At 46.8% G+C, this 24,124-nt stretch overlaps 1 protein-coding gene across 3 annotated transcripts in view; it reads right to left on the reverse strand.

Annotated features, from left to right (window-relative positions):
• YPEL5 (yippee like 5) overlaps window positions 1-23,061 on the reverse strand; it is a 31,777-nt gene extending 8,716 nt beyond the window's left edge. Inside the window, exons 1-2 of one of the 3 annotated variants that reach the window (XM_069608657.1) lie at window positions 22,944-23,061; window positions 11,841-12,013 (exon numbers count right to left, since the gene is read on the reverse strand). In XM_069608657.1, the coding sequence (XP_069464758.1) occupies window positions 11,841-11,981 (141 nt within the window). In that variant the 5' untranslated portion in view covers window positions 11,982-12,013; window positions 22,944-23,061. Of the gene's footprint in view, window positions 1-11,840; window positions 12,014-21,319; window positions 21,460-22,217; window positions 22,370-22,943 lie in introns of those variants that run through there. The other 2 variants (XM_069608655.1, XM_069608656.1) reach the window with 2 other exon arrangements.
• Window positions 23,062-24,124: the final 1,063 nt, after the last annotated feature.

Consider the following 24,124-nt stretch of genomic DNA (forward strand, 5'->3'; position numbering starts at 1 on the left):
GCTGTGTGCTGGAGGATCTGAGAGTTCATGGCAATGGAGGATCTGAGAGTTCATGGCAATGTAAACTGCAGGCATAGAGTCCCCACTCAGCATGTGAGTGCGCTTTACACAGGAATGCCCCAGAAACTGCAGATGCATTCAGTTAACTGCAGATCTTTGCTCAATCCTGTGAACACGACTGTAAATATGGAGCCAGAAAGTGCATTTATTATCCCAATTATGTGCATTTTTTAAGTGCACTCCCTTAACAGAGCAAGGCTCAGAAGCATCCTTGAGACACAAAGTTTATCTGCTGCTCTCATGATGCAGCTATCTGTGTGCCAGCAACAGAGTTTCACTGGCCAAAAGCACCAGTTTAAAAAACGTATATTCAAGGTTCACGCATTACCACCTGAATTCCTCCATGCGCTATGGAGAGATCTGACCGATGGATGGATGCAGTGCTCCAGCCGAGGTGGGAGTATTTTACGCATGCTTTTTCAAATTAGAGAGTAAGTTCAATATAAAGAGAGTAAAAATTAGTTTTCTCCTCTGGAAGAGAGTAAAACGTATCCAACACATACTATCGAATAGTATATTTTAAAGGGCAATATGCAGAGAGGTGATGAAGTCTTTCTTGAAAGTAACAGCTTTAAAGATTTACTGCGTTTGCTCCAAGTACATTTTTCTGAACAAATACAGTAAAACTTAACACTTCCAGTTTCGGGGAAAGGCTTCCCTCGCCTCTCTGCCTAACAGAATGAGAGTGTGCACATCCAGGGGTGCACCTAGGCTAACATTTAGGCGGGTGCTAACCCTTCAAATGTTGGGAGGGGCACCAACTTCAGAGACGGTGGAGGAGTGGCTAACTTACTTGTGTAGGGGTATCTAACTACATTACTCATTGTAATGAGACTATTCCAGTGCAGCTTCAATGTTGCAATCAGTTAACTCTCTCAATTTAAGTCTGAAACACCCACTTCTTGCAGATCCTGAAGGTCCTAGAAAGTGTGAAAATGGCAGATGGAGTGCAATGAAAGATTCAATATCATAGCATAACAGGACATTGTAGAGTGTTGGGCAGTTCTCTGGAGGGCCCAGGCAACTTCAGTGGCTGGGAGCAACAGGGGAGAAAATGTAATGTTGGTTCTACCACAGTCGCTATACTAGAATCTCTGGTGCAGTGACTGACTGGTGAGACTGTCTGCCTGTCAAATCCAGTGTTATGAGACTGGGGAGGGCCAGTGCAGCAATAAAGCAATTCTATATGCCCCATATAGAATTGCATTATTGCTGCACTGTGATGTGCCTGTTTAACAGTTAACTGCTCACACACGTTTACTGGTAGATTGGCTGTTCCTATAGGAAAGAGGGGCTCAGGGAGAAACTGTCACACAGTGGCTGAATCCACCTGTTATTGATGTTCAAGTGTCTGCATCATCACCTGGACGATTTGCAGATTCCACTTGCGAGGCTGCCTGGTCAGACTCTTTGTAATTGCCCAACCTTTGAAGATATTTACTGCACTGTTAAAGTCAGCTGTAAATGCACAGGATTGTGTGACTAATTGTGCTGCGTGGTGTTGCAGAGCAATGAATGGGTTTGCTAGGGTCACACTTAGCGGTCTGGTTAAAGGCCCTGCTTCTATCACTGAAGATGGATAAATCATATTCAACTCAATGTTAAAGGCTATTTATACTATGCACTATCGCCACTGGAGTGGTCCCCTGGCGCTCTTTCGGATCTGAATGGAAAAAAGGGTAGGATGGGTTAGCAGGCTCGAGTGTGAAAAGTGCAAGAGCTGTGATGTACTGTTGGGAGCTTCAGTTCGGTTAATACCGTTCGCTGTGCAGACATCACACAGGTCCCACCACCCAGAAACTGCAGTCTGCTAGAGACAGCACTAATTTGTGAGGGACATTGACAATTGCCCAGGCTACATTAGCCGCTGCAGAGCCCCGTCATTTATTCCATAGCTCTAAACATGCTTAGTGTTCTCCTTAAACAGAAGATAGTCCATGAAGAACACTTTTTAGAGAGTTATGTCTGCTTGAGGGATGATCCCGTTAAAGAGTACCCGAAAGACTGGGCTTTTGTCGAGGCAAAATTAACATACCACATCCAAAATAAAAACATGTTAGGTCCCAGCCAAATAAATCAAGGGCCATGCATGACATTGTTGGTACTTCCGTTTCAGGCTAGGCCCCGTTCCCAATCAAACTCACCAGACAGAACCTGTGCGTTTTGAAGTATTGATTTAAAAAAGCAACCGCTTGCAGCGATTCCTGTGCTAAGCACATGCCCTTTCCACCATGCCCAAAAGTGTGTGTCCTACTCCTATAACAGTAATATGGCACTGCAGTTCACACAAAGCTAGCATTTGCTAAATATATGTGTTCCAGCGCCATCTACTGGAAAGAAAGAATAGGGGAATTCTCAAAAAAGTACTGTGGCCAGCCTGCGTAAATGGTACGAAAATAAAAATGGCGTTTTTACTTTATTTTACTGCGTAAAAAAGCCCGAAAAGCTCCTTATCTGGAGGGCTGGATGGATGAATGGACAGACAGCATAGGTTGGTGCATTTATTAATGGATCCATGAATGGATGGGCAGACAGACCGGAGTTGAGCAAGCTGGTGGTTTGTGACAAAGAATCTCCATATCTGAGTTTATTAAACAACTTATTTTAACCAACTTTATTTATTTAAATATCATCATAATCAGATACCGTATAGGCCAAAGATTTAAATACTTTTAACATATATCATTTGATTATGCTGCATTTTATCCTTTGGTTTTACAATTATTAGGTATAGCTTTGAACATTAACTTAACATCACCTGCGATCACTCAACAACCCTTCCCCTGTCCCCCTGCCCCGCCCGGTTCCCCAGAGACATAGACCAGTCTTTCTGCTTTCCAATGAGATCCTTGTGTTCTAGTTAGATGGCTTCTGCACCAAGTCAAAGCGTTTGTGCTCAGTTTTGAAGCGCTCTCAACAGGTTTGGTCTAAAAAAGTATGCTTCTCTGTCTCTGACCTAGTCGAAGAAGGGGTCCCAGGTTGCCCTGAATTGCAGGTACTTGCCGTCCTTTAGGGCCCCCACCTTCTCCACTTCCATTACATTCCAAGTTCTCACCTACCAGCATGCTGTTATTGGGCCTTCTGGGTTTTTCCACGCTTGTGCCAGGGTCATCTTTGCTGCCATTAATAGCAGAGTAATAGGCGTAGCATTGTTGCCGGATGCCGCTTATATATCCTAGACCGCTGTACCCAGGAGGAGTATGACCTTAGGTGCTGCTGTGATTTCCTTCATGTGGCCCAGGACTTCCTTCCAGTACATGGTCGCTTTGGGACAGGACCACCACATGTGGTATAGATCTCCTCCACAGTTTCTCCAGCATGTAGGTGGGTAATTGGGGTTCATTTTGTGCAACCTCTGTGGGGTCAAATACCACCGAAAACAAATCTTATATGAGGTCTCCCTAATGGCTGTGCATCTGTTGGATTTCTACACTCTTTTCCAGATTTGCGTCCACTCCTCCTCAGTGATGGGGTCGCCTATGTCTTTTGCCCAGTTGTCCATAAATGGGAGGGTGTCACTCTCTTGTGCACTGTCCAACAGCTTATATATTTGGAGACGGCTCCTGCCTCGTCCCCTTCGTGTAACATTAGTTCCAGGCCCACCGGTACCCTAGTAGCTGCGTTCTTGATTTCCTTATGCGTTATCCAGTGCCAGATCTGGATGTAGGTGTATCTGTCTGCTTCCCCTACCCCAAATTTCTGTTTGCACTCTTCGAACTGTAATGGTATCCCTTCCTGATAGAAGTCCTTCAAATATAAGGTTTGGCCCTGTTCCCAGTTCTTCCAGAAACTGGGCCGTTTACCTGGTGTGAAGTTTTGGTTGTTCACCATTGGGGTGAAGGGACCCAACCCCGGGGTGATGTTCCGTTTTTTCATTGCTCGGTCACAGCCTTTCAATGAGGTCTTAGTTGCTCCTATCGCCTATCTGAAATCCGTCTAGAACTCCCAATGGGTTTGTGGTCCCCCTCTTGCTCAACTCCCACCCATCCCCTTGACGTGTCCTCCCTTTTCCAGGCTAACATTGGTGCTATTTGTGCGGCCAGGGAATATCTCTCCACCTCTGGGACCCCCAGCAACCTCAGGCACCGTGGCCTAGTTAGGATTCTTCGTTGTATTCTAGCTTTTCCTTTGTGCCAAATGAAGGTGGTCATATCACCCTGTGGTGCTTTGCTTACCTTGGGGGGGAACCTCTATTGGAAGCGAGCTTATCGTATATAGCAAGCGTGATAACAGGGTCATTTTGAGTGCTGCAATGCGTGCGAACCATGATAGTTCCTGAGCGTCCCACCATTATAGGTCCTCCCTCAGTTGTTTCAGCAGTGACTTTATGTTTGCTCCGTAGAGGTTTTTATGACTGTTAACTGGATCCCTAGATATTCTATTGATTCTCTCTCCCAGGTTAGTGGAAATCTTGACCCCAGGGCTTCAACCACCCCTTCCCTCTCTGTGATGTTCAGGGCCTTAGATTTAGTAAAGTTTATGGTGAATCCGGATATTTTAGCAAATTCTTGTAGGGCACCGAGTGCTCTCGGCAAGGTGTTCTTAGGATCCCCCAGGAACAGCATAATATCGTCTGCATACAGTGCTTTTTTATGTATGGTCCCCTCGCATGGCAGGATCTTGTCTTATTATTTCAGCTATGGGCTCCATTGCCATGGCGAAAATTAAGGGTGAGAGTGAGCAACCTTGTCTTGTCCCTCTGTATATTCTGATTTTTGCCGTGGGGTTCCCATTAACCATAAACGTCGTGCTTGAGAGGCGAAGGTTTGCCAGGACCATTCTGCTTAAACTGGGGTCGCATCTGAATTTCTGCAACACCAGTTCCAGATATTTCCAGCCCAAGCTGGTAAATGCTCTCCTGGCATCTAGGGCTGCTATGGAGAACCTTTGTCCTGTCCTGTTTCCCAGGTCTAATATATCCACTGCCCGCCTGATATTGTCTTGGGTGTGTCTCCCTTTAATAAACCCAGCTTGGTCGGTGTGAATTATTTTGGGCAGGACCTCAGCGAGTCTAGTTGCGAGGACTTTAGCGTAAAGCCTGGCGACGGTATTAAGTAGGGAGATCGGCCTATAGCTGGTGCAGTCTATGGGGGTCTTTGCCCGGTTTGAATAATAGGATAGTGGTGGAGTCTCCCATGTCGGGAGGGACTGTGCCACTATTTCTTATATGATTAAATAATTTTACACAACTTATTTTATTGTCAAATCACTGAAAGTACAGTGGGCTTAAATAGATTTTTCAGGTTGGCATTATCTTGCATTCTGGGATTTATAGTTTACTATTCAGGATGTGAAAATTAAGGCCATGATGATATTCTTTTGGCTTATCATATTGCTATAAGTATTTAGATGTGGCTCGATTATGCAATTTGTGTTTTTTGTAAGTAAACACTAAAAGACAATGGGCCTCATTACGAGGTTGGAGGTAGCCAAGCCCTTAATAAGGGCATGGCTACCCCCAAACTCTGGTCCGGCACTGGGTCCTGCAAAAGGGGAATAACCGGGCCATTCCGACCTTTGTGGGCTCGGTAATTCCTCTTGAGCGGGACCCGGTACTGGTACATCCCCATTCACATTCGAGCCCCCATAGGGCTCAATGGGAATGGGAAGGATGGTAGCAGCGGTACCATTCATAATGGCACCGTTGCTACCATCTTGTTCTGCTCGCGGGTGCCGCTCTGCATGCCTGGTCTGACCAGGCATCCAGAGCAGCACCCGCAAGCAGAACTCGTAAAGTGGTGGCATGGTAACAACGGCGCCGGTAGCACTACCAGCGCTGTTGTTGCCTTACAGCCACAGATGTAATTAGGCCCATTATCACTGTAGGCCTTGAAATCCAAACTATGTGTACTAAGTCAAGCTTGGAAGGTATGTGGTCAAATTTGAAGTGTGGCACTTCGGTAGTTTGCGATCCTCCTAGTCCATTCCCCCACCCCCTCCGCCAGCTGCCCGGCCACCCCCACCCCCTCCTTTTTGGATGCAGCCAGAGTACCAAGTTTCTTTTTTCCACTTCCACCACTGCACACATCACAGTTCCCAGAATTGTCCAGCACATGCAATAACCCACGCCTTTTCATACATAGCCTCTTCTTGCGGGGGTGGGTTGTCGGATTGCGTTGGGGTATCCGGTGGCACCAATGGAGAGGGGTAGATTCAGGGAGCGTAGGCCAGCCCAGGTGTTAGGCAAGATTGTATGCAGTATCCTTTGGGTGCACTACAATAACCTTGACCTCCTGGCAATAGGGACCAAACCTTTGGTATAAGACTGAACTACACAGGTTGGTAGTCTGGTTGAGCAGCCAGCCAAGAGAGGTCAATATGAGCAGTAATGTTGTGACACACAGTTTCACAGTAGCAGTTATTCAAATAAACACTTACACTCAAGGTTTCTTGATAAAACAATTATTAATTTATTTCACAGTCAGTTGTATAAGCCTTCTTCAGAAGGGAGCAATATAAGTAACAATTAAAATACACTTCAAAACACACTCTTAGATTCTCCAAATCAGATGATACCCATTGGGGATGGCACACAGACACTTCCTACACCCTCAGGTGACTTAAATAGCTAGGATACTGTCGACATTGATTTATCACTGGTACATTCAGAGAAATACTGAGTTTGGTGTAAAAGATAGAATAGAGGACTAAAACTAAAAACAAATAATTCATAAACAGTTGTACTTGTAATACCTTCCAATGAAGAGTAAACTAACCCTTTCCTGGAGGAAAGGACAAAGCACAAAGTCGGAGGTAAAGAGGAGTCTTTCAGGTAGCCAGGACAGCCAATGTTATTGCACAATTTCTAGGGGAGCTGAAGCTCTTCTTTGCAGGTAGGTAAAAAGTCTTGCCAAGTTTTTAGAAAGTTTGTTGAAAATAGCACACTGGAAGGGCCACAAACTGGGAGGCTTGTGAGGGGCAAAGCTTTAGCAACTCTGCAAGGTAACCAAGACAGGACTCAACTTAGAGCAAGTAATGCTACACAACAAGAGGTAAGATCTCTTAGACTTTACAGTATCTCTGGTCAGAAGAAATGGTTCCAGCTGGCTTCTGTTCCTGTACAGCTCTGCAGATCCTGTTCCTCAGTCGTGGGGGACAAGAGAGAGGACGTTGGGGACTGCTGCTCTGCAATGGGACGGTCAGCGGCAGCAATGGGCACACTCAATTCAGTGGTCCTTCGGTGTTTCAGCTCCTCGCATCTGACAGCAAATAGCAACACTGCGGTTCTCGGATACCACTCTAGACTTTCCTCGCATCTGGGGTCCAGCACTCTGTTGAGGTGGGTCAGACTTTGGGAGTCATGCTTCAGGAAATCTGCAGGATCTTCCTGGCACTTGGGTTTGACTTAAAAGTAATGCACGCAATCTGGTGTTCCTCTCCCTGGCACTTTGTTTCCAACAGCAGCAGCAGTGGAAATACTGCCAGCTTAGAGAGGATGTCCAGACAAGCTTACTTTGGAGTTGATAGGTCCCACCAACTCAAGGGGAGAAGTCGTCCTTGTAGGGCTTCTCTAGTCAAGGCGAATTCGGAGCTTGGGCACAGCAGCAGGGCTTCACCGGGCAAACCAACGGTCCAGCAGTGGTAGCAGGCGTCTCTTACAAGTTCTTCTTCAGATTCCTTCATCCAGTGGTAGACTGTCTTCCAAGCCAAAAAGCCTGGCTTTATGTAGGTTTCTCTCATTCATTCCAGCCTGTCACACAGCAGGGTGGTGGCTGTCCTTACCGGACAGCCAGCCGGCCAATCACCTTTGGGTGCATTCCTGTAACCAAGGGGCTTAAGCACAGGGAGTTGCGGGCACCTCGCCCGCTTCCTGCCCCTGCCAGACATACTGGAGCCAGAAGGCGGACTTCACTCATGAATCCTGCCAAAGCCAAAACAGACAAAGAGACCAAACCTGGTTTGTAAATCTCAAGAAGGACCTTTCCAACAAGAAATGGCGTAAAAAGAAGACTGGGGCCATTTTGATGAATTGGGCACCCACGGGTGCCTTACTGTGTGGCTGCTAACGCAGCCCGCGGTAAAAACACACAATGGTAGTAAAAAGTAAACCACTGCCATCAGTCATTAATTGTAGAAAGGGTAACAAAAATGTTACATGATAAACTAGACAAAGGGGATTCTAAGTAACCCCTCCAGCACCCTGTTGTAAGATAAGTGTGAGCTGGTTCTAGAAAGTTACAAAATGTAAGTAAAGTCCATTTCACTTCACTGCTCTTGAAAACAGTAGTTTCACCAAGAGAAGGTATTTAAACCTTTGGGAAATCTAAGACACATCCCTGCGCCACTGCCCTGAAGGTGCTGTGTGTCACAATGTAAAAGATGATGCCTATGGAGCTTGTCAGACTCCACATTTAAAAGAAACACAGGGACTAAATCACAATAGAAATAAATAAGAGGGTGAGAAAAAGGGCTCACTCTATAAAGGTTAGAAATGAAAAAGTCATAAAGACCAGCAAAAGAGCTGGGGGTCTCTAAGGTAGAAGGGAATTAGCACATTTCTGACAATTCTCCCTAACACCAGATACTCACATCCAGGACATGGGGTGCATCTGTGATTCTTCTGTAGGGGCGGGCGATGCCTATGCGAGACACAATCTAATTTGTCAGATTACTGCAGCAGGTACATTCACCCACTGGATTATCATATCGCTGCATGCTATCGAGCATAACCTGTTCTTGCAAGAGCTATGCCCTGCAAGTTCAGAGAGTTGTGGGATCGCCAGCGGTACCAGGTGGCACCAACGAAACGGGGCAGATGTAGGCAGTGTGTCCCAGGTACTAAGTCCAGCTTCCAGGATGAGAGATGCCTTTGTAGGGCAAGTCACACTTGATACCATAACTGCCTCCACAGATCAGCAGCAGGTGTAATCGCCTATTTGGTTATCTTACCAGTGCATGCAAAGTATTGAATTGGCGCGATTCACGGATGATGGTTTGAGGGCCACTTTTTATTTGTTAGCGATGTGCGGGCCACTTTTATTTAGTTGCCCAGGCCAGTTTCTTGTCCCAGTCCAACCCTTGACTTTGGATGCTTGAAACGGGCTCCGAGCTCTTACTCTTTATCCTGCACTCCAGCCCAAGACTTCCTGGGATGCTTGTACAACAGGATTGCCCTTTGACCTAACTGATGTCCAAGCACAATATATGCTGCGCCCCTCCCACAGAGCCCCTCCCACAGAGCCATGACGGTCCTCTAGCATGACACCCCGACGTGTAATTGTAAATGTTCCTCCTTGTGGGAAGTCTTTAAGCGCGCTTTCCACTCAATTTATGAGCACTGTGTAGCCTTCTCTGGAGTCTTGTTACAAACATTGCCAAACTGCAATAGTTTTGGCTAGTGTAGAAGTATTAGGCATAGGCATTTGGCAGGTTACAATAGCCCAAATTATTGCCATTGCCTATGCTGGTTTACCATTATACCAATTTGCGAGAATTTATACTTTTAAATTGTAAATCCTGTTGCATGTGTTCAAAATAACCTATTTTATGTTCGGAGCAGCCAGGAACACATTTTAGCTTGTCATTACAATTCCCCAAGTTGCAGGTGGATCAATTTTATTTCGACAAAATAACTTGGAATTGATCTTAAAATTGACACACAAATAAAGGCTGTACAACTTGTGTTTGTTGAGAAAAATGCACATTAGGAATGTTCTAATGGTAAGTCTTCATGTTATGCAGATCTTCTCTCCTTTCTTCTGGCCTTTTGCCATTCTGTTTAAAGTTGTTAGACTGGCAGTCAAATACTTGGGAGGCATCGGCAAGAGAGCTCCACCACTGCAGAAAATGAGCTAGGCCGGCCCATTGAAATCACAAGGCCCTGCAGACATCGAGCATTATGTCCCGTTATCTGAAGCAGATCACCATTTCGAACTGACAACCTATTTCCTTTTGTTCCCCCTCCGCCCCCCAAGAGTTCAGCTTCCCTCGATTGCAGCCCCTCACCACATTCCAGTCACGCACTGGCTAGGCCATTTTCCCTGCACAGAAAAGAGCCATCACAGACAACAGGTCTGGGGAAAGTTTGTTTTCATCTCCCTTAAGGACAGGCCACACTTCATTGCGGTTGTAAATAGCTGGGACGCAAGAGCAAGCCTTGCAATGGTGGTTGGGGGTGTCCTTTGTAAAGTCTGCCCAACAACGACCTCGGGCCTAAATTAAATTTACATGTGACCCATGGAAACAAAGTAGCCTAAATCGTTGCCAGTATTTTGCATGTGAAGCATAATATACATTATGACAACACACCAAGTCTTTTCCCTGACATCTTTGTGTTAGATGGGGAACATTTTTCTCATGTCTTTCTTTAAAACTGCAAACACACAAGCAAAGCCATTTTAGTGTCAGTGTTCGGAAATCCTGCTTTTAATGTGAAAGGGGCCTTTGAATTTCTTCTGTCACTGTGAATTAACAGGCTGTTAATTAAAACGCTGCTTTTCCTTTTGTAATGACTGATAGTACTTCCTTGTGTTACTTGCAGAAACCCCCCCACAATCTGCCAAACAGCCCATTTTCAGTGTGAAGGCTTTTTTAATGAAGGCTGGCAGGCCCTTCAGTTCTGTCTAGTGGGGCATTTGATTAAACCCTACAAGGTCCCGCTTACCCCAACCCCTCATTTTATTATACATCCACAAGTGCGTTCAGAACAGGCATACTAGTCAGGGTGTACAAAGAACTCTTATCTAGCACTGCTGACGTTCCAGTATAAAGTGTAGCAGTCGGCCACCATCCTGCGTTCTATAAATGTAGGACATTACTGCTCTACAAAACATGTAGTGTACAAAAACTCCTCCCTCCCTTTTTAGGAGACTCTGGAAATATTCAAGAGATTGATGTACATTGAACTTGGGTGAGAATCGTAGATGCGTTTGAAACACTACTTTCTCCTGGTTTATAGCCATAAAAGGTTCTTCCAATTTCAGAGACTAAAGCTCACTAATTCTTCGATTGGAGGTTTCCGCTACCATACAACACAATGCTTGAGCAAGCACTTGTGCAGGGGTTCAAAAGGTGGCAGCACAAGTCTGTGCAAAGTGTGGAGATGCCAAGATGGGCACAGAAAGGAGCAGTGTTTTGGACGTTCCAGAAAGGTTTTGACAACTATTACGTTCCACATTAATATTTTAATAGGATGTAGTGTATGCCAAAGTGGATGGATTATAATGGTGATTGTTAGAGCGTATGAGGAAGGGAATGTTTATCCAACAGACTACCCGAGGTCTGTTAACTGGGGGACTGACTTGGGGAGAAGTTTGGGAATCCACTTGGATATTTTTTGCTGAGCTACAAGAGGGGATATTTTCCACCTTCATTTTTACCATGTTTAGGCAACGGTCTCCGAAGAAGCATTTGAAGCCTTCTTCATTACAATAAACAGCACAAAGAAGGCTGGGAGCATTAGCAGTCATTCATGAGTGTTACAGCGTCAAGTCATTACAACAGGTTAATTTAGGTTCCAGTGTCACAACCAGATAATGTGTGGGTGTAAAGAAGACATATGGGAAAGTCTGGCAAAATAAATTATAATCCCTATAGCAATGACCTTTTCCTGCCCTGACACAGTACCGAAACAGTACTCCCATCCCTCCTACCTATGCCTAAAGCCCTAAGACATGAGGAGAAAGGTTGCTGAGGTAACATTGTTGGACATCAATTGGTGAGAATTGCAAAATGCACCATTTATGATCAAGGCATGTTCTACTTTGTAAACAAATGTACTCTAAGGCAGATTCCGTTTCAATACCATATTTTAAAAACCTACCTAAATATTGATAACCAACCTTATTAAAAAGGAAAGCTCTCCCTGTAGCTCCTGTAAAACGAGTTGATATAAGCTCAGAACGGTTGGTCAGGATTGTATCACAATTTGCACAGGAAAATAGGCGAGTTCCTCCAATATGATCCAAGAAAATTCTGCCCATTGTGTCAGCTTTCCTTTCTCAAGAGAAATCGCCTAACAAGAAAAAAATACAAGAATTAGGACAATTGCACTTCAAATCGGTAGCTGCTCTATATTTATGAGTGCCTGCATACCAACTATCTGTACTGCATGATTTCTGCAAGTAATGTGTGTTTCCAATAGCACTTGCAACTTAAATCGACTCATATATCAAACATCAAAGAATGAACTATACGTCACATAAAAGCAAAGTAACAAATGTCATCAGAAATAAAGCATGGTACTACAAATTAGAACTCAACCAATACCTGCATAGAAGACTGCTCGCAAAGACTGATTACCCATGGTGAATAATTCACTGAATGTCACATAGCTGAGAGTATTGGGGCTGGAAACAAGGAGACTAAGAAAAATTACAAAACTGAAGGTTAATGGCTGGGGCGTTTTGCATTAATCATAGCCACCGGCATTACTCTAGGACAATTTGGCAGGCCATTGTTGTTTAGCCTGCCATGCTATTACAGACGTTGAAAGTGATCTCAGGGGTTTTGATCAACATAAAACCTTCCAGCCATCACCTTTCTGTTTATCAAAGGTCACCCAAATTTGGAAGGCTATTCCCAGCCTTTGCTCAGAGACCCAAGCTACACCTCACTGGTAATGCCTAATGAGGTTGAACCATATCTGGGGTTGGTTGTGGTCTTGTGCAGAAGGGATACAGACTAACAGTTCTGGCTGGACTGCCCCTTTAGAAGTGGGACCAAGCCTGATTTGCATATGGTCTTTGCCCTTCTGTAATGGTATAACAAGGTGGAAAATTGTCATCTGGAAATTTTGCGGAACACACAAGAATCAAAGTAATCTCTTATTTTCTGAACAGGGAAAGGCCAAGAGGATAAAGGGAAACGCAACAGATAGTAAATTGCATAATAGCAGTGTTAGGGTGGAGGATTAAACAATGTGCGTGCACAGGTTCCAATCTACGACGACCTAATGTGCTTGACAAATGTCAAACCAGGTCTTCTTAATCGAGAGCTAAGAGAGGCATCCTCTGAAAACGTCCTTCAGTTACATCACAGTCTGTTCGTTTTACAGTGCCCCAGCATGTTTCTTTCTTTATCTTTAAATGTGGAGTCCATAGGGTGTTGATTTTCTATAGGACTAATTGTGGCCAGCAGGTTTTTCCCGACGCGTCAAGACATTGCCTGACCACCCACTTGCCCTGGGGGTCTTCAGGCAAGTCCATTTATTTGTATTCCCTTGCCCCAAGGTTGTCTGCGTAGGATGGTCTTCACCTGCCTCGTTAGCTTAAAAGCACAATAAACATTAGCGCCAGCCTCCCAGCCAATGCTCTCTTCGCTCTGTTCCCCATGACAGTCTTGATTTCACATTTCACTACTCCCCCTGCCAAACTCAAGCCACAGCAGGATAATAAGTTCTCCTAAACTGTGGTGGACTTGTTGAGCCATTATTATCAACAACTTCTCCTTTTCTGTAGTTTCTAGCTGCCAACAACTTTGGCGTACCTGACCCCCCACCCGACCCCCCACCCAGCCCCCCCTCCGCCCCAGGCAGAGAAGGACTTCATTCTCTAAACTCCTGAGGGGTTTGGGGCATTTTCCTTAGTCAACTAGTGTTTGGTCCTCTAATCTTGATATTAAACACACCAACCCTCTATAACGCGTCTCTAGCTCAGCAGAAATGGCCTGCTTCAGTCTCACTTTACACTGCTGAATTAAGGTTCCAATTACAAACTAAGGGCAGTGTTTGACTATTAGTGCCTTTCCTGCTTTGCTCAGGTTCAGGTTATAGGCTGGCAGCATTTTGTGGGTTCTCCTGCTTTGCTGGCATTCTGTGGGTCCACCTCCTTTGCGTGAGTTTCTCCTCACCCTTCACATTTGCGACTCATTCACATTCAGGTTCCTGAGGTCTGAAAAGATGTCAACCATCTTCGAATCAGGCAGATTTAATAGGGTGGCCCGGCAGACCTACATGCTGCATTCTCCCTTCAGTTGCATACTGTTGCATGCAGGTCATCAGTGTTAAGACTTAATTCTGATTACAAACAATTATTGTGTCTTGCTCTCCACTCTGTGTCCTCTGGAGCCTTCGGGAAGAGAAGGGCTTGGACATAAAATTACAAGCACAACGGTTGCCACTGCCGGTATTCACTTACCTGTGATAACCATGTTTGCCCAAAAACCAGGTCGAGTCCCATATTTCCTGAAAAGAAATAACTAACCGCATTCCTGGAGTAAGGATGCCATTCAACATACAGCATCTGACTGGGTTTCTACAGGATTTCTGGAAGCTGCCCTACTTCATCTGACTGCTGCAACATATTTTCAGTTCAGAAATAGTGTCCGGTCTTGTGGAATGTCCCTCTTCCCAAATGCATGTTGACAGGTCAACTGAGATTGCATTGTGGGGCAACGGCTAGGGTGTCTGACAATTTAAGTGCCATGCAAAATGTTCGATTAATTTTTTCCAGCAAAAAACTGTTGGCAAAAATACTCATCGAAAAGGAACTGTCAATGTAGGAAAATAGACCCCCTAAATCAATTTAAAAAAATTGTTCGGTTTACTACATGTTCAAGCTTCTGCATGTCCCCAACCTGGCTAATGGTACTAAAATCAGTAATGCCATGTCCATCTTTCTCATCCAAGTACTTGAGAAGCTCCAGCCTCCCAAAAGGACCCTTCTGCCAACTTCTTTGCTGCCGCTCATAGTAGAGATTTTGGACTACAGGGAGAAGACATTGGATGAATGAAAGGATCCGGGGCACATTTGAATGCAAGGGTTTAGGTCTAAAATGCATCCTCTGAGGGGTGGTGTACTCTACCCTTTGCAGTCTTCTAGGAAAATTCAATGGCAGCAAAGGAGGCTGTGATTCAGAACTATGTGGACAAAATGTTGCATTCAGCATTCAAAAAGGCCTGTTTCAAGGATCCTTTGGCCAATACATATGGTTCCTACATAGCAGAGACAGTGCTGAACGGGTTGAAGTAGTTTTACAGGTCTGGTGAAGATGGGAGCGATTGTGCTCTTATTTTGGGTAAGATACAAAACAGGTGAAACTGCTTTCGGACATATATGATGGAGTCAGAGGGGTTAAAAATAAAGTGTCAATGGCAGACAAACCTGCTGACCGGCTCCGGAAGGAGAAGACATCAGGGGGCTTCAAGATACTTGGGATACCCTAAACCTAAAATGAGAGAGGTTACCAGGAGCAGGTCAAGCCAGAAGACTAGAGACAGGCCTCCATTAAACAAGGTTAATGGAATATTTCCTCAGGACACACAGAAGTCCTGACAACCACTGTGGCATGGTGGGAAGCAAGACTATTGCATTTCTAAGAGATATGGGATAAGATAGGCAGGGGTATTAAATCATCTTTACGGTACCCAAGCACAAGACCAAATTCTATTCAATTGTGAACCTAAAAGGCTTGCACATCCAAGGGGGTGAAGAGGGGGGTGCTTTAACTTTGCCGAGGCCCAAGGGACTCTTATGCCTTTTCTCCCACGATTTCTCCGATTCCTAGGGTGCTGGGAAAGATCAAGATCAAGGTTTCAAAGGTCCCAGGACGTTATTTTGCCAGTCTTCTTTCAGATTCCTTCCTCTCCAGAAGAACTTGCTTGGTATTGTATTGGCTTGAATGAGGGTGGTTTCTGGTGCTTCTGAAATTAGCAGGGTCGCCAGTGTGGGGGACACCCTCTTGGACTCCCCCTGTGAGCAGACAGGAGGGTGTGCGGAAGGGAAATGCAATACATTGGGCAGTCTTGAAATTGAGAGGTGGTTTAATGAATCTGTAAATGTTCTGATCAAATGGCTTGGCCAGTTCCATGTCGCTTCGCTGACAGTACTCACTTTATGGTCATTACTTCTAAATTGTTAATCTCTTTTTTTGGGGCGGGGCACATGCATTCCTGTCAATAGCCTAAACCCTCTCTGTCCCCTTTTCAACTCCATTGGACAAAGAACTGTATTTTTTCAATGACATTTTGAAGTGATTACTTCATGGTAATTTACCACAAAGTAATTACTGTTTGGCGAAAACAATGGGATACTGGCTTGGTCATTATAAAAATGTCAATGGCCTGCTACGCTCAAGTGTTGAGAAGCACCGAGGTAATTTCCAGGTCTTGTGTGAGTAGCTTTGACTGTTATCATGGTGTGGTGTTCCCTGTTTTGCAATTCTTTCAGGATGGGTATGACAAGGGGTTGGCACTGTCATCCCTTGGGGCTCAGTGGGAGGCAATCAGAGCCTTTAGAGAACTTTGGGTCTCGGAGGGAGAGTGTCTGGTAGGAAAGCTGCTCAAGAGCTTTTCCATCTCTCGCCCGCCAGTGCGTGCAGGGAGTCAAGTTGGGATCTTCCATTAGTGTTCTTGTCTGTTCGGGTGGGCCCTTTTGAACCTGTGTAAGAGCTAGATATCAAGTTCCTAATTCTAAAAGGCTACCTTTCTTGTTGCCATTACTTCAAATCAAAGGTTGGGGGAAGATAGGGGCTCTTCTTGGTTCCCAGTCATATCCTTAAGGTACTGCTGGATGCTCTGGTGATGTGTTCTTACCTTTCTTCGCAAAGTTGTATCCTGGTTTCATAGGTCCCAGGCCTTTATTTTTCCAGCCTTCTTTCAGAATCCTTCCTCTCGGGAGGAACTTGCCTTGTATTGTCTTGGAAGGCCAGCGACAGACAGAATCCATCAGAAATAAGAGTCTATTGGTTACAATTGGGTAGCTCAGGCAGATCATAAGGTCTTGGTTGTTACTATGATCTGGTTGGTCATTTCCATGGGCTGTGCAATGACGGTGTAAGTCACCTCCACGGAAGGTCCAGAGTGGTTCTGCCAGGAGCGTGGCTGCATCCTGAGCTAATGTTTGTGGGGGTCTGCCTGCAGGAGACATGCAGGGCAGCCAAATGGCCTGACCCCAACACTCCATCAAACAGTATAAACTTAATGTACAGCATGACAATACCAGGTTATTCGGTGCAGGGGTCTTTGTAAAGACTCACCGGAGGAGGGTGTCTGTACTTCTGCTCTCTATATGGTAGAGGAGAGGCACAGAGGACCCCAGCCAAGATTCTCTATTACGGTAGCTATGGTCGAGCAATCAAGGCCTAGCTTATCAGGAGGTGTTGCGGGCTGGTTCTTAAGTACAGTGTAGTCCCCAAGCACCCACAAAGGAATGTCCACACACTGCATTAGTTAAAACTCAGTCTTTATTTAAGGTTCAATGTTATATACACAAACTATCACAATAATACACTTTGTGCTCCGACAATTCTAAAATAGCAAATATATACAGTTCTAGGTGGTACCATGATTACTCCGATTCCATTAAAACGCATCAACTGTACTCAGTTCAAATAGCATACGAATCAACACAGCAAAACCACATCAACCATAGGCTTAGGAGGAAGACAAGTTGGTTAGACAATTGGCAGAATACTGAGTCCCTACCAACCAGACACAGTTCTGTATGAGGATCCTCCCACCTGGGCAACCTGTAAGTGAAGATACACTACAAGTCCAGTCCATATATTGTCTATTAGAGTCTTATCTTCTTCTATAGTTCTGCAACCCAAATGTACCTTGTGTTATAGAGTTCTTAGTCGGGGAATCGACAGGCCCTATTTGAGTGAACTCCCTTTCAAGCAGGAGCCACGGGTCGTCGAACTTCCGAGATGAAGAAAGGGTAAATAGTGTCGTTGAGGCAGCAGATTTGGTCCTTGCGGTGCTCGTTGACGAGTGGTCGAAAAAACATCCTGCAACAGGGGAGGCGTGCAGTGCACCTCGACGATGGTTTGTTGCCCGAAAGAGTCAGTGAAGAACTTTGGCCCAGCAAGGGCGTCAGCGTCTGGGACGCGACCACGGCTGGCTTCAGTAGCTTAGCGTTTCTGTAGTCTTTGGGTGGCGGGAAACACACCGGCGGATTCTCCTCGATCGTCGACGACCTTGGCTTTCTCCAGCAGGATGAAAGCGGTTGACGATGATGAACAAGGGAGTCCTTGGATCAAATGTTCTTAGGAAAAAGGGAGCACGGCGGCTACGGTCAGCAACAGTAGTCGGCGACTGTGGACGGCTGTCCGGTGCGTCTCTTTGTTCTCCTCGCCGGGCCCCTATTCCGGTCAGCAGCCTTTTATAGGTCTGTCTACCAGGGAGCTTTGGCAAAGATCAGCTGGTGCATCGTAGCTCGGGGAGAGGTATCCTTACCAGATCCTCTCTTGGATCAGTTCTTGAAGACACAGTAGCTTTCAGATTACACGAAGGGAACAGCAGTTCACCTTCTTCTGGCTCGGCTTCGAGAGTAAGCATCAAGTATCAACTTTAACTTCTGAACGATTTCTAGCAGTGAGAAGCCCCCAGATATACTGTTGATCTCCCCTTCACTCTGCTGGGTAACACTCATGCAATCAATCACTCAGAAGGGCATTCAGGCAGCCAATCAGGTGCACCGGGCATTCAGGCCATTCTTCTCCACCCAGACACGCACAACACATAATGTGGATTCGGACAAGTACTCTGCCATTCAGCACTACACACTGCATTGATACCAGTTTTGGGCAGGGCTGTCTCAGTCATACATATTCTTCACACTCTATTCATCCAGGTCCCACCCCACGGGCATACCCACAACATACGGTTGTTGGGAAGGCTCCAGACAGTCTGGTCAGCACAACCCCACACTAACATTTATGGAACTTTCACCAGACAGCCAGTCAGGGGGAAGGAACAGAGTTAGGGCTTCCCGGGACTTCGGGAACTCAAGGTAACAGGTGATGGAAAGCAGGAGGCCACAGGGGCCATCTTGTCGCCATCAGGAATCAACTGATTTCAATGGCAGGGCTTGGCCATCCCAAAATGGAGGTTGCGCAGGGCACCGGTCAAGTAAGCACAGAGCTGCCACCAGCCTGTACCCTGCTCTGTGGGCCACACACAGGGGCCCAAAAACATACACTAGGAGTACAGGGTCATAATCCCACTCATGGGTGCCATAAGGGTATCCCAAAGGTCTGTTCACTGAACCAAATACAGGAAGAACCGCACTGCCAGGAGTCAAACATGAACTCCTGCACGGAAAACAAGTCAGAACATACATGATAAAACAATAAAGGACAAGGAGTCACAGGCCTTGTCCCTCTGATGCATTTCCAGCATCACAGTCTTGAGTTCAGGGATCATCTGAAGTCCGATTCTCTGAGTTTAGAGTCAATAAAGTGTGCGTGTTTCTGTAGCATTTTGGATGGTTTGCGCAATTCGTTCTCATGGGGCTCTCCTAAGAAGCATTGATATACGTCACAGATAATTACTGGGACAAGAAGGTAATGTTATGATTACTTAGCGATAAACGTCATTACTCCCAGCCCTACACTTTTTCATCTCAGTACTGACTTCCTGTGCCACCCTCCTGTGGGAGTTGGACCCATGATCTTAGTGGGTCATTTAAAACTGGGGACTGTGGGTAAGGAGGTATTTATATCTCCAGGAGGGGAGAGTGGGTAATAAGTTGGGAGAAGGATCCCAGCAGGGAGGCTGGAGCCTCACAGAACAGTGATGTGACGAGGAAGAGTAGGACTAGTAGCATTGACAATTACTGGTAATTAAACATAACATTATCATGCCTGTACTGTTATACTACTTACTTACTGTGCCCTTCGATCTCAGAACACATGCAAACCTAACTAGCACGAGGAAGCACAAAGAACCATGCATAATCACTGAAAAGCAGCCAGTGTCGACATCCTGTTTCGCAAGGGACTGGTACTGCAGCACTTTCTAGCCCAGCAACAACTACATGCGCATGCCTGTACAGCAACAAAAGACATGTCACAACTGGGTAGTTCCATCATCACCCATCTCGCCTATGCCAATTACCTCGTTATTTGTTATTCCACGTGTATCAGAATCACCAGAAGAGCTCTAGCAATTACAGAGTATGGCAAGGATAATGATCAGACTGTGAACATGTCAAATACATACGTTGATGAGATTTGGCAAAGCAAGATAAGCAGATAATTGTGTAGATAGTTGAGAATTACAACTACCTGCGTTATGAGATTTGTTGGCTGGTATCGTCTACGCTCTTGAATGCTCATTCACGGAATGTGATAAGTGAGCAAAAGGTTTGGAGTGTAATATATGGGTCTATCTAGTGTGACTCCTATTGAAGCAGTGCGACTGAACTTGGCTTGCTATCATTGACTACACTAATAAAAATGAATAGGAGGGAAACTACATAAAGATCATGTGTGCTGATGCCAGGTCTGTATTTAAGGCCTTGAATGATCACTTATTTAATGAAATTGCTTGGTCTCCTAAGTGGTATGAAGGAGAAGGCGTACTTATGCGATCTCTTAAGAAGGCATCGGAATGGGTTTGGGCAGTCAACTGTAACCACTTATCTAGTCATTCTTCACCGAACAACATTCTACAGAATAGACTTTACAAGTCGGATAACCACAAAAGTACATAATACACTTTCTGTGCCCCGATCTGGAAAGGATATTTAAGTTATTGCGGCTAAACAAACGGTTGTGGACGTTTAGGGTGCCTGGATAGGCATTCTGAAGAACAATCTAAGTTGTGCTGTGATTCGGGAGTGCTGGAAACGGTGTGTCATGTGCTCCCTGCTTGTAAACACATGAGAAAGTATTACGTTACATTATATATGAAACATGCCGCCGGACTGTATGAAGTAAGAAATGAATCCTTCTGGCTGAATTGGCTGTCGGGACAGAGCACCTCATTATCAACTGTAAAGATTTGGCAGGCCTTTAAAAAACAAATTGCTGTAAAGGAAATGGTAGTGGTATTCTGTGTAGCAAGTGTTTTAGTTCTTATATTCCGTTTTGTGTCTTATATTTTGTACTTGCTTTCTACAGAATGCAGTGCAAAGCAGAGGTTATTAATTCATTTTGCACAATGCGAGATTCTAGGTTGATCGAATTGTAAACTGAACTTAATTGTGTGATTTTAGTTGTATTAAGTGGTGTGTGAAAAGTTATTTTCTTTTAACTGTATCGCATTAAAGAAATAAAAAAGTACCGAGGTCCTGTCCCACCCTCCCGTGGTGATTGGGCCCATGATCTTGGTGGGTAAATTAAAACTGAAGATTGTGGATAAAGAAAGGGGTATTTATACCTCCGGGGGGCGGGGGAGGGTAAATAAGGTGGGAGAAGTTCCCAACTCCTGTCGGGGAGGCTGGGGCCTCACATGTACGTCTGCGCTATGACGAGGAAGAAGAGTAGGACTAGTAGCAATGACGATTACCGATAAACAAACATTACATTATCACGCCTGTGCGGTTAGAAGGACCTGGTGAATAAACAGTCTCTCTCAGAACTAATGCACACCTACTTAGAACGAAAGCACGAGTAAGCGCATAAAGGACCACGCATATCCACCGTCCCAGGGCAGCAAGTGTCCACATTCCGTCTCCCAAGGGCCTGGCACTGCAGCACTTTCTACCCCAGCAACAACTACCTGCGCATGCCCGTGCAGCAACAAAAGAGCCGTCACAGCTGACGGCATCACGTGACCAAGCCTCCCTACCAATAGGCAGGCGCCGCCAGGTGTCGGGTAGCGCGAGGCCGCAGGGCTGCTGACAACAAACAAAAAGACAACAGCTGACAGAGGGGGAGGGACCGAGGATCGCACGACGATAACAAGGAGGGGGGTTAAAGGGCCCCTCCACATCAGCAAGGGGGCGCTACCAATGCAAAGGCATGTGGGGCAGGCCCAGGCTGCGAAACGGGGATTGTTTACTCCTGCAAATACAATGACGTTGCAAGAGGGGACAGTTATGACGACCTACGACGCTTACTTACACCACGAATGCCCTCTCTGTACACTCCCTGTACAAGTCCCTGAAGTTCACAGTCGCAGGTTGGGAACTGGGCCACCGGGGGAATCAGGAAAGGCGCGGCCGCGCCAGTGTTTGTGAAACAGGAGCGGCCGCTTGCCTCAATGCCTCAGTAGACAATAGGGGGGCGGGTGGGGGGCTTGCTCTCTCCGGGGGAGAATGGGTGCGCGCGTGATTACGCGAAACGTACCACCGCCGAACAGAGGCGAGGGAGAGACCTGCCCAGACAAGTGCGCGACAGCTGTTAAGGGTGGGGGGGGAGATGGGGTGAAAGCACCCAACTGCCTCTAAACCCGAGAGTTCTGCTTGTAAACACTGGATAACGCCATGGGTGGTCGCGCCCACGACTCTTGTGTACGAGTCCCCGTCCCCTAAGCACTGCCGTTAACGCACCTTCTGGTGGTACCTCCGATTGCGTCAAAGGCTCTGAAGGTTCCAGACAAGCGCCTGCTGTCTCTGATCTGTCCCCCCCCGAGTTGCGGTGACTGCTACAGGAACGGCAGAAGCCCCGCCTCTTTCCCATCGCACGCCAATCTCGCGAGTGGCCACGCCTCTCACCGCTGCGCACGTAAACAGCACTGGGCGTCGCCTCTTCACCTAGCTCCGCCCAGCCCCCGCACCGCCCCTAGATGCGGTGACTGTCTGCTACAGGACCGGCAGAAGCCCCGCCTCTTTCCCCAGCGCATCCCAATCTCGCGAGTGGCCACGCCTCTCAACGCTGCGCACGTAAACAGCACTGGGCGTCGCCTCTTCACCTAGCTCCGCCCTGCCCCCCCCCGCCCCCAGATGCGGTGACTGGCTGCTACAGGAACGGCAGAAGCCCGCCTCTTTCCCTAGCACATCCCATTCTCGCGAGTGGCCACGCCTCTCAACGCTGCGCACGTAAACAGCACTTGGCGTCGCCTCTTTACCTAGCTCCGCCCGTTTTCCCCTCTCCGGCCGCCTCCTCCTCTGGGACGTAAACACTGAGGGGATTCTCCGCCCACCTTCGGATGCGAGGCCCCGCCAGCGGCCCTGCCAATATACAGCTCGCCTGCTTGTGTTCCCCAGGGGGCAAGGGGAGGTGTTATAGTGTGTACGTGTCGCCAGTGTTGTGCTCACGCGGCAGGGGTTTCTTACCGCACTGTTAGTCTCCTTGGATAGCCACTGTCCTCCTTCCTGAAAGGTCCTTGCTCTGCTTCTGCTGTCGTGACAGCTGTTGGAGTATCACTACGAGGACAGAAAACACGTAGCTGCTGCCTGCTGTGCTATTTACGGATTTGGGCGGCCCCCTGACTCACGCGTTAGGCTGCAGGGTGATTTCATCGTTGGTGGTTGGGTGCTGAACTGCCATTTCCTTCTCGCAGGCTGCAGCTGCAAATAAACCGAATCTTTCCTTCGTGTCTAGGTCTACATTTGATTAAAGCAGTTTGATAGCAATCTGGATGTAATGTAGTGCCTGTTCTGGCCCCGCTCGAGGAAAGGCTCGCTGCGCAGCACAGAAGGGACAGACATAGAGCGATGCTGTATACGTGCTTCTTTATTAACTTCCAAACTTCAACTGTACTATCCCCGCCCTCCCGCGTCACTTCCCTTTCCTTCCCGCTCCCTGTGGTTGTCCCGCCCTCGTTCCCCGGACACGTCAACGTGACATCTCCCCCCTTTTTAAACAGTTACCAAACTCTTTGCAACAGGCGGTGGTCTGGTGAGCCTCTAGTCCATTTCCTCGATCCATCGGTGAGGTTTGTTCGGGGCTCGCTGCGGTCATGCTGGTCCGGGCCTTGGTGACGTTCCACTTTCAGCATTTCCTGGCCCTGCATCCCGCTCTGACTCGTCTGCGTCCCACTGGTCACCTAAGTATGGGTCATCCGACTCATCGTCCATAGGAGCTTGCACCCTCCCACTCAGATGTCTCGTTCCTCCTTGCGGAAGTTCCTTGAAATGGAACGAGTTGCTTGTTACTGCGCTGGTTGACCCTTGAGCGGTGATCATCAACCCCTTCTTCTGAGTGACGAGAAGGGTCTCCTCTCGAAATGCTGCCGTGTGTTTGTGGGTCGATGGTTGACGAACAGCCACTACATTTCCGACTTCTATCTAAGATTGCTGAGCCCGCCGGCGGGCATCCGCATACTCTTTCATTCGGGCCTTGGCAGCTTCGTCTCGCTCCCTGAATTCCAGGCCTAACACCGGCCGTGGGCTGATTGCTTCTGCCTGCGGAATGCGAGTCTGCGTGTTACGCCCAAACATAAGCTCAACAGATGTCTTTCCTGTTGTGCTGTGGGGTGTCCCACGGTAGTCCCTCAACAGTTGATTCAGCACCT

The sequence above is a fragment of the Ambystoma mexicanum genome, chromosome 4q (genome assembly GCF_040938575.1).
Source record: "Ambystoma mexicanum isolate Mex_15411 chromosome 4q, UKY_AmexF1_1, whole genome shotgun sequence".
NCBI classification, from domain to species: domain Eukaryota; kingdom Metazoa; phylum Chordata; class Amphibia; order Caudata; family Ambystomatidae; genus Ambystoma; species Ambystoma mexicanum.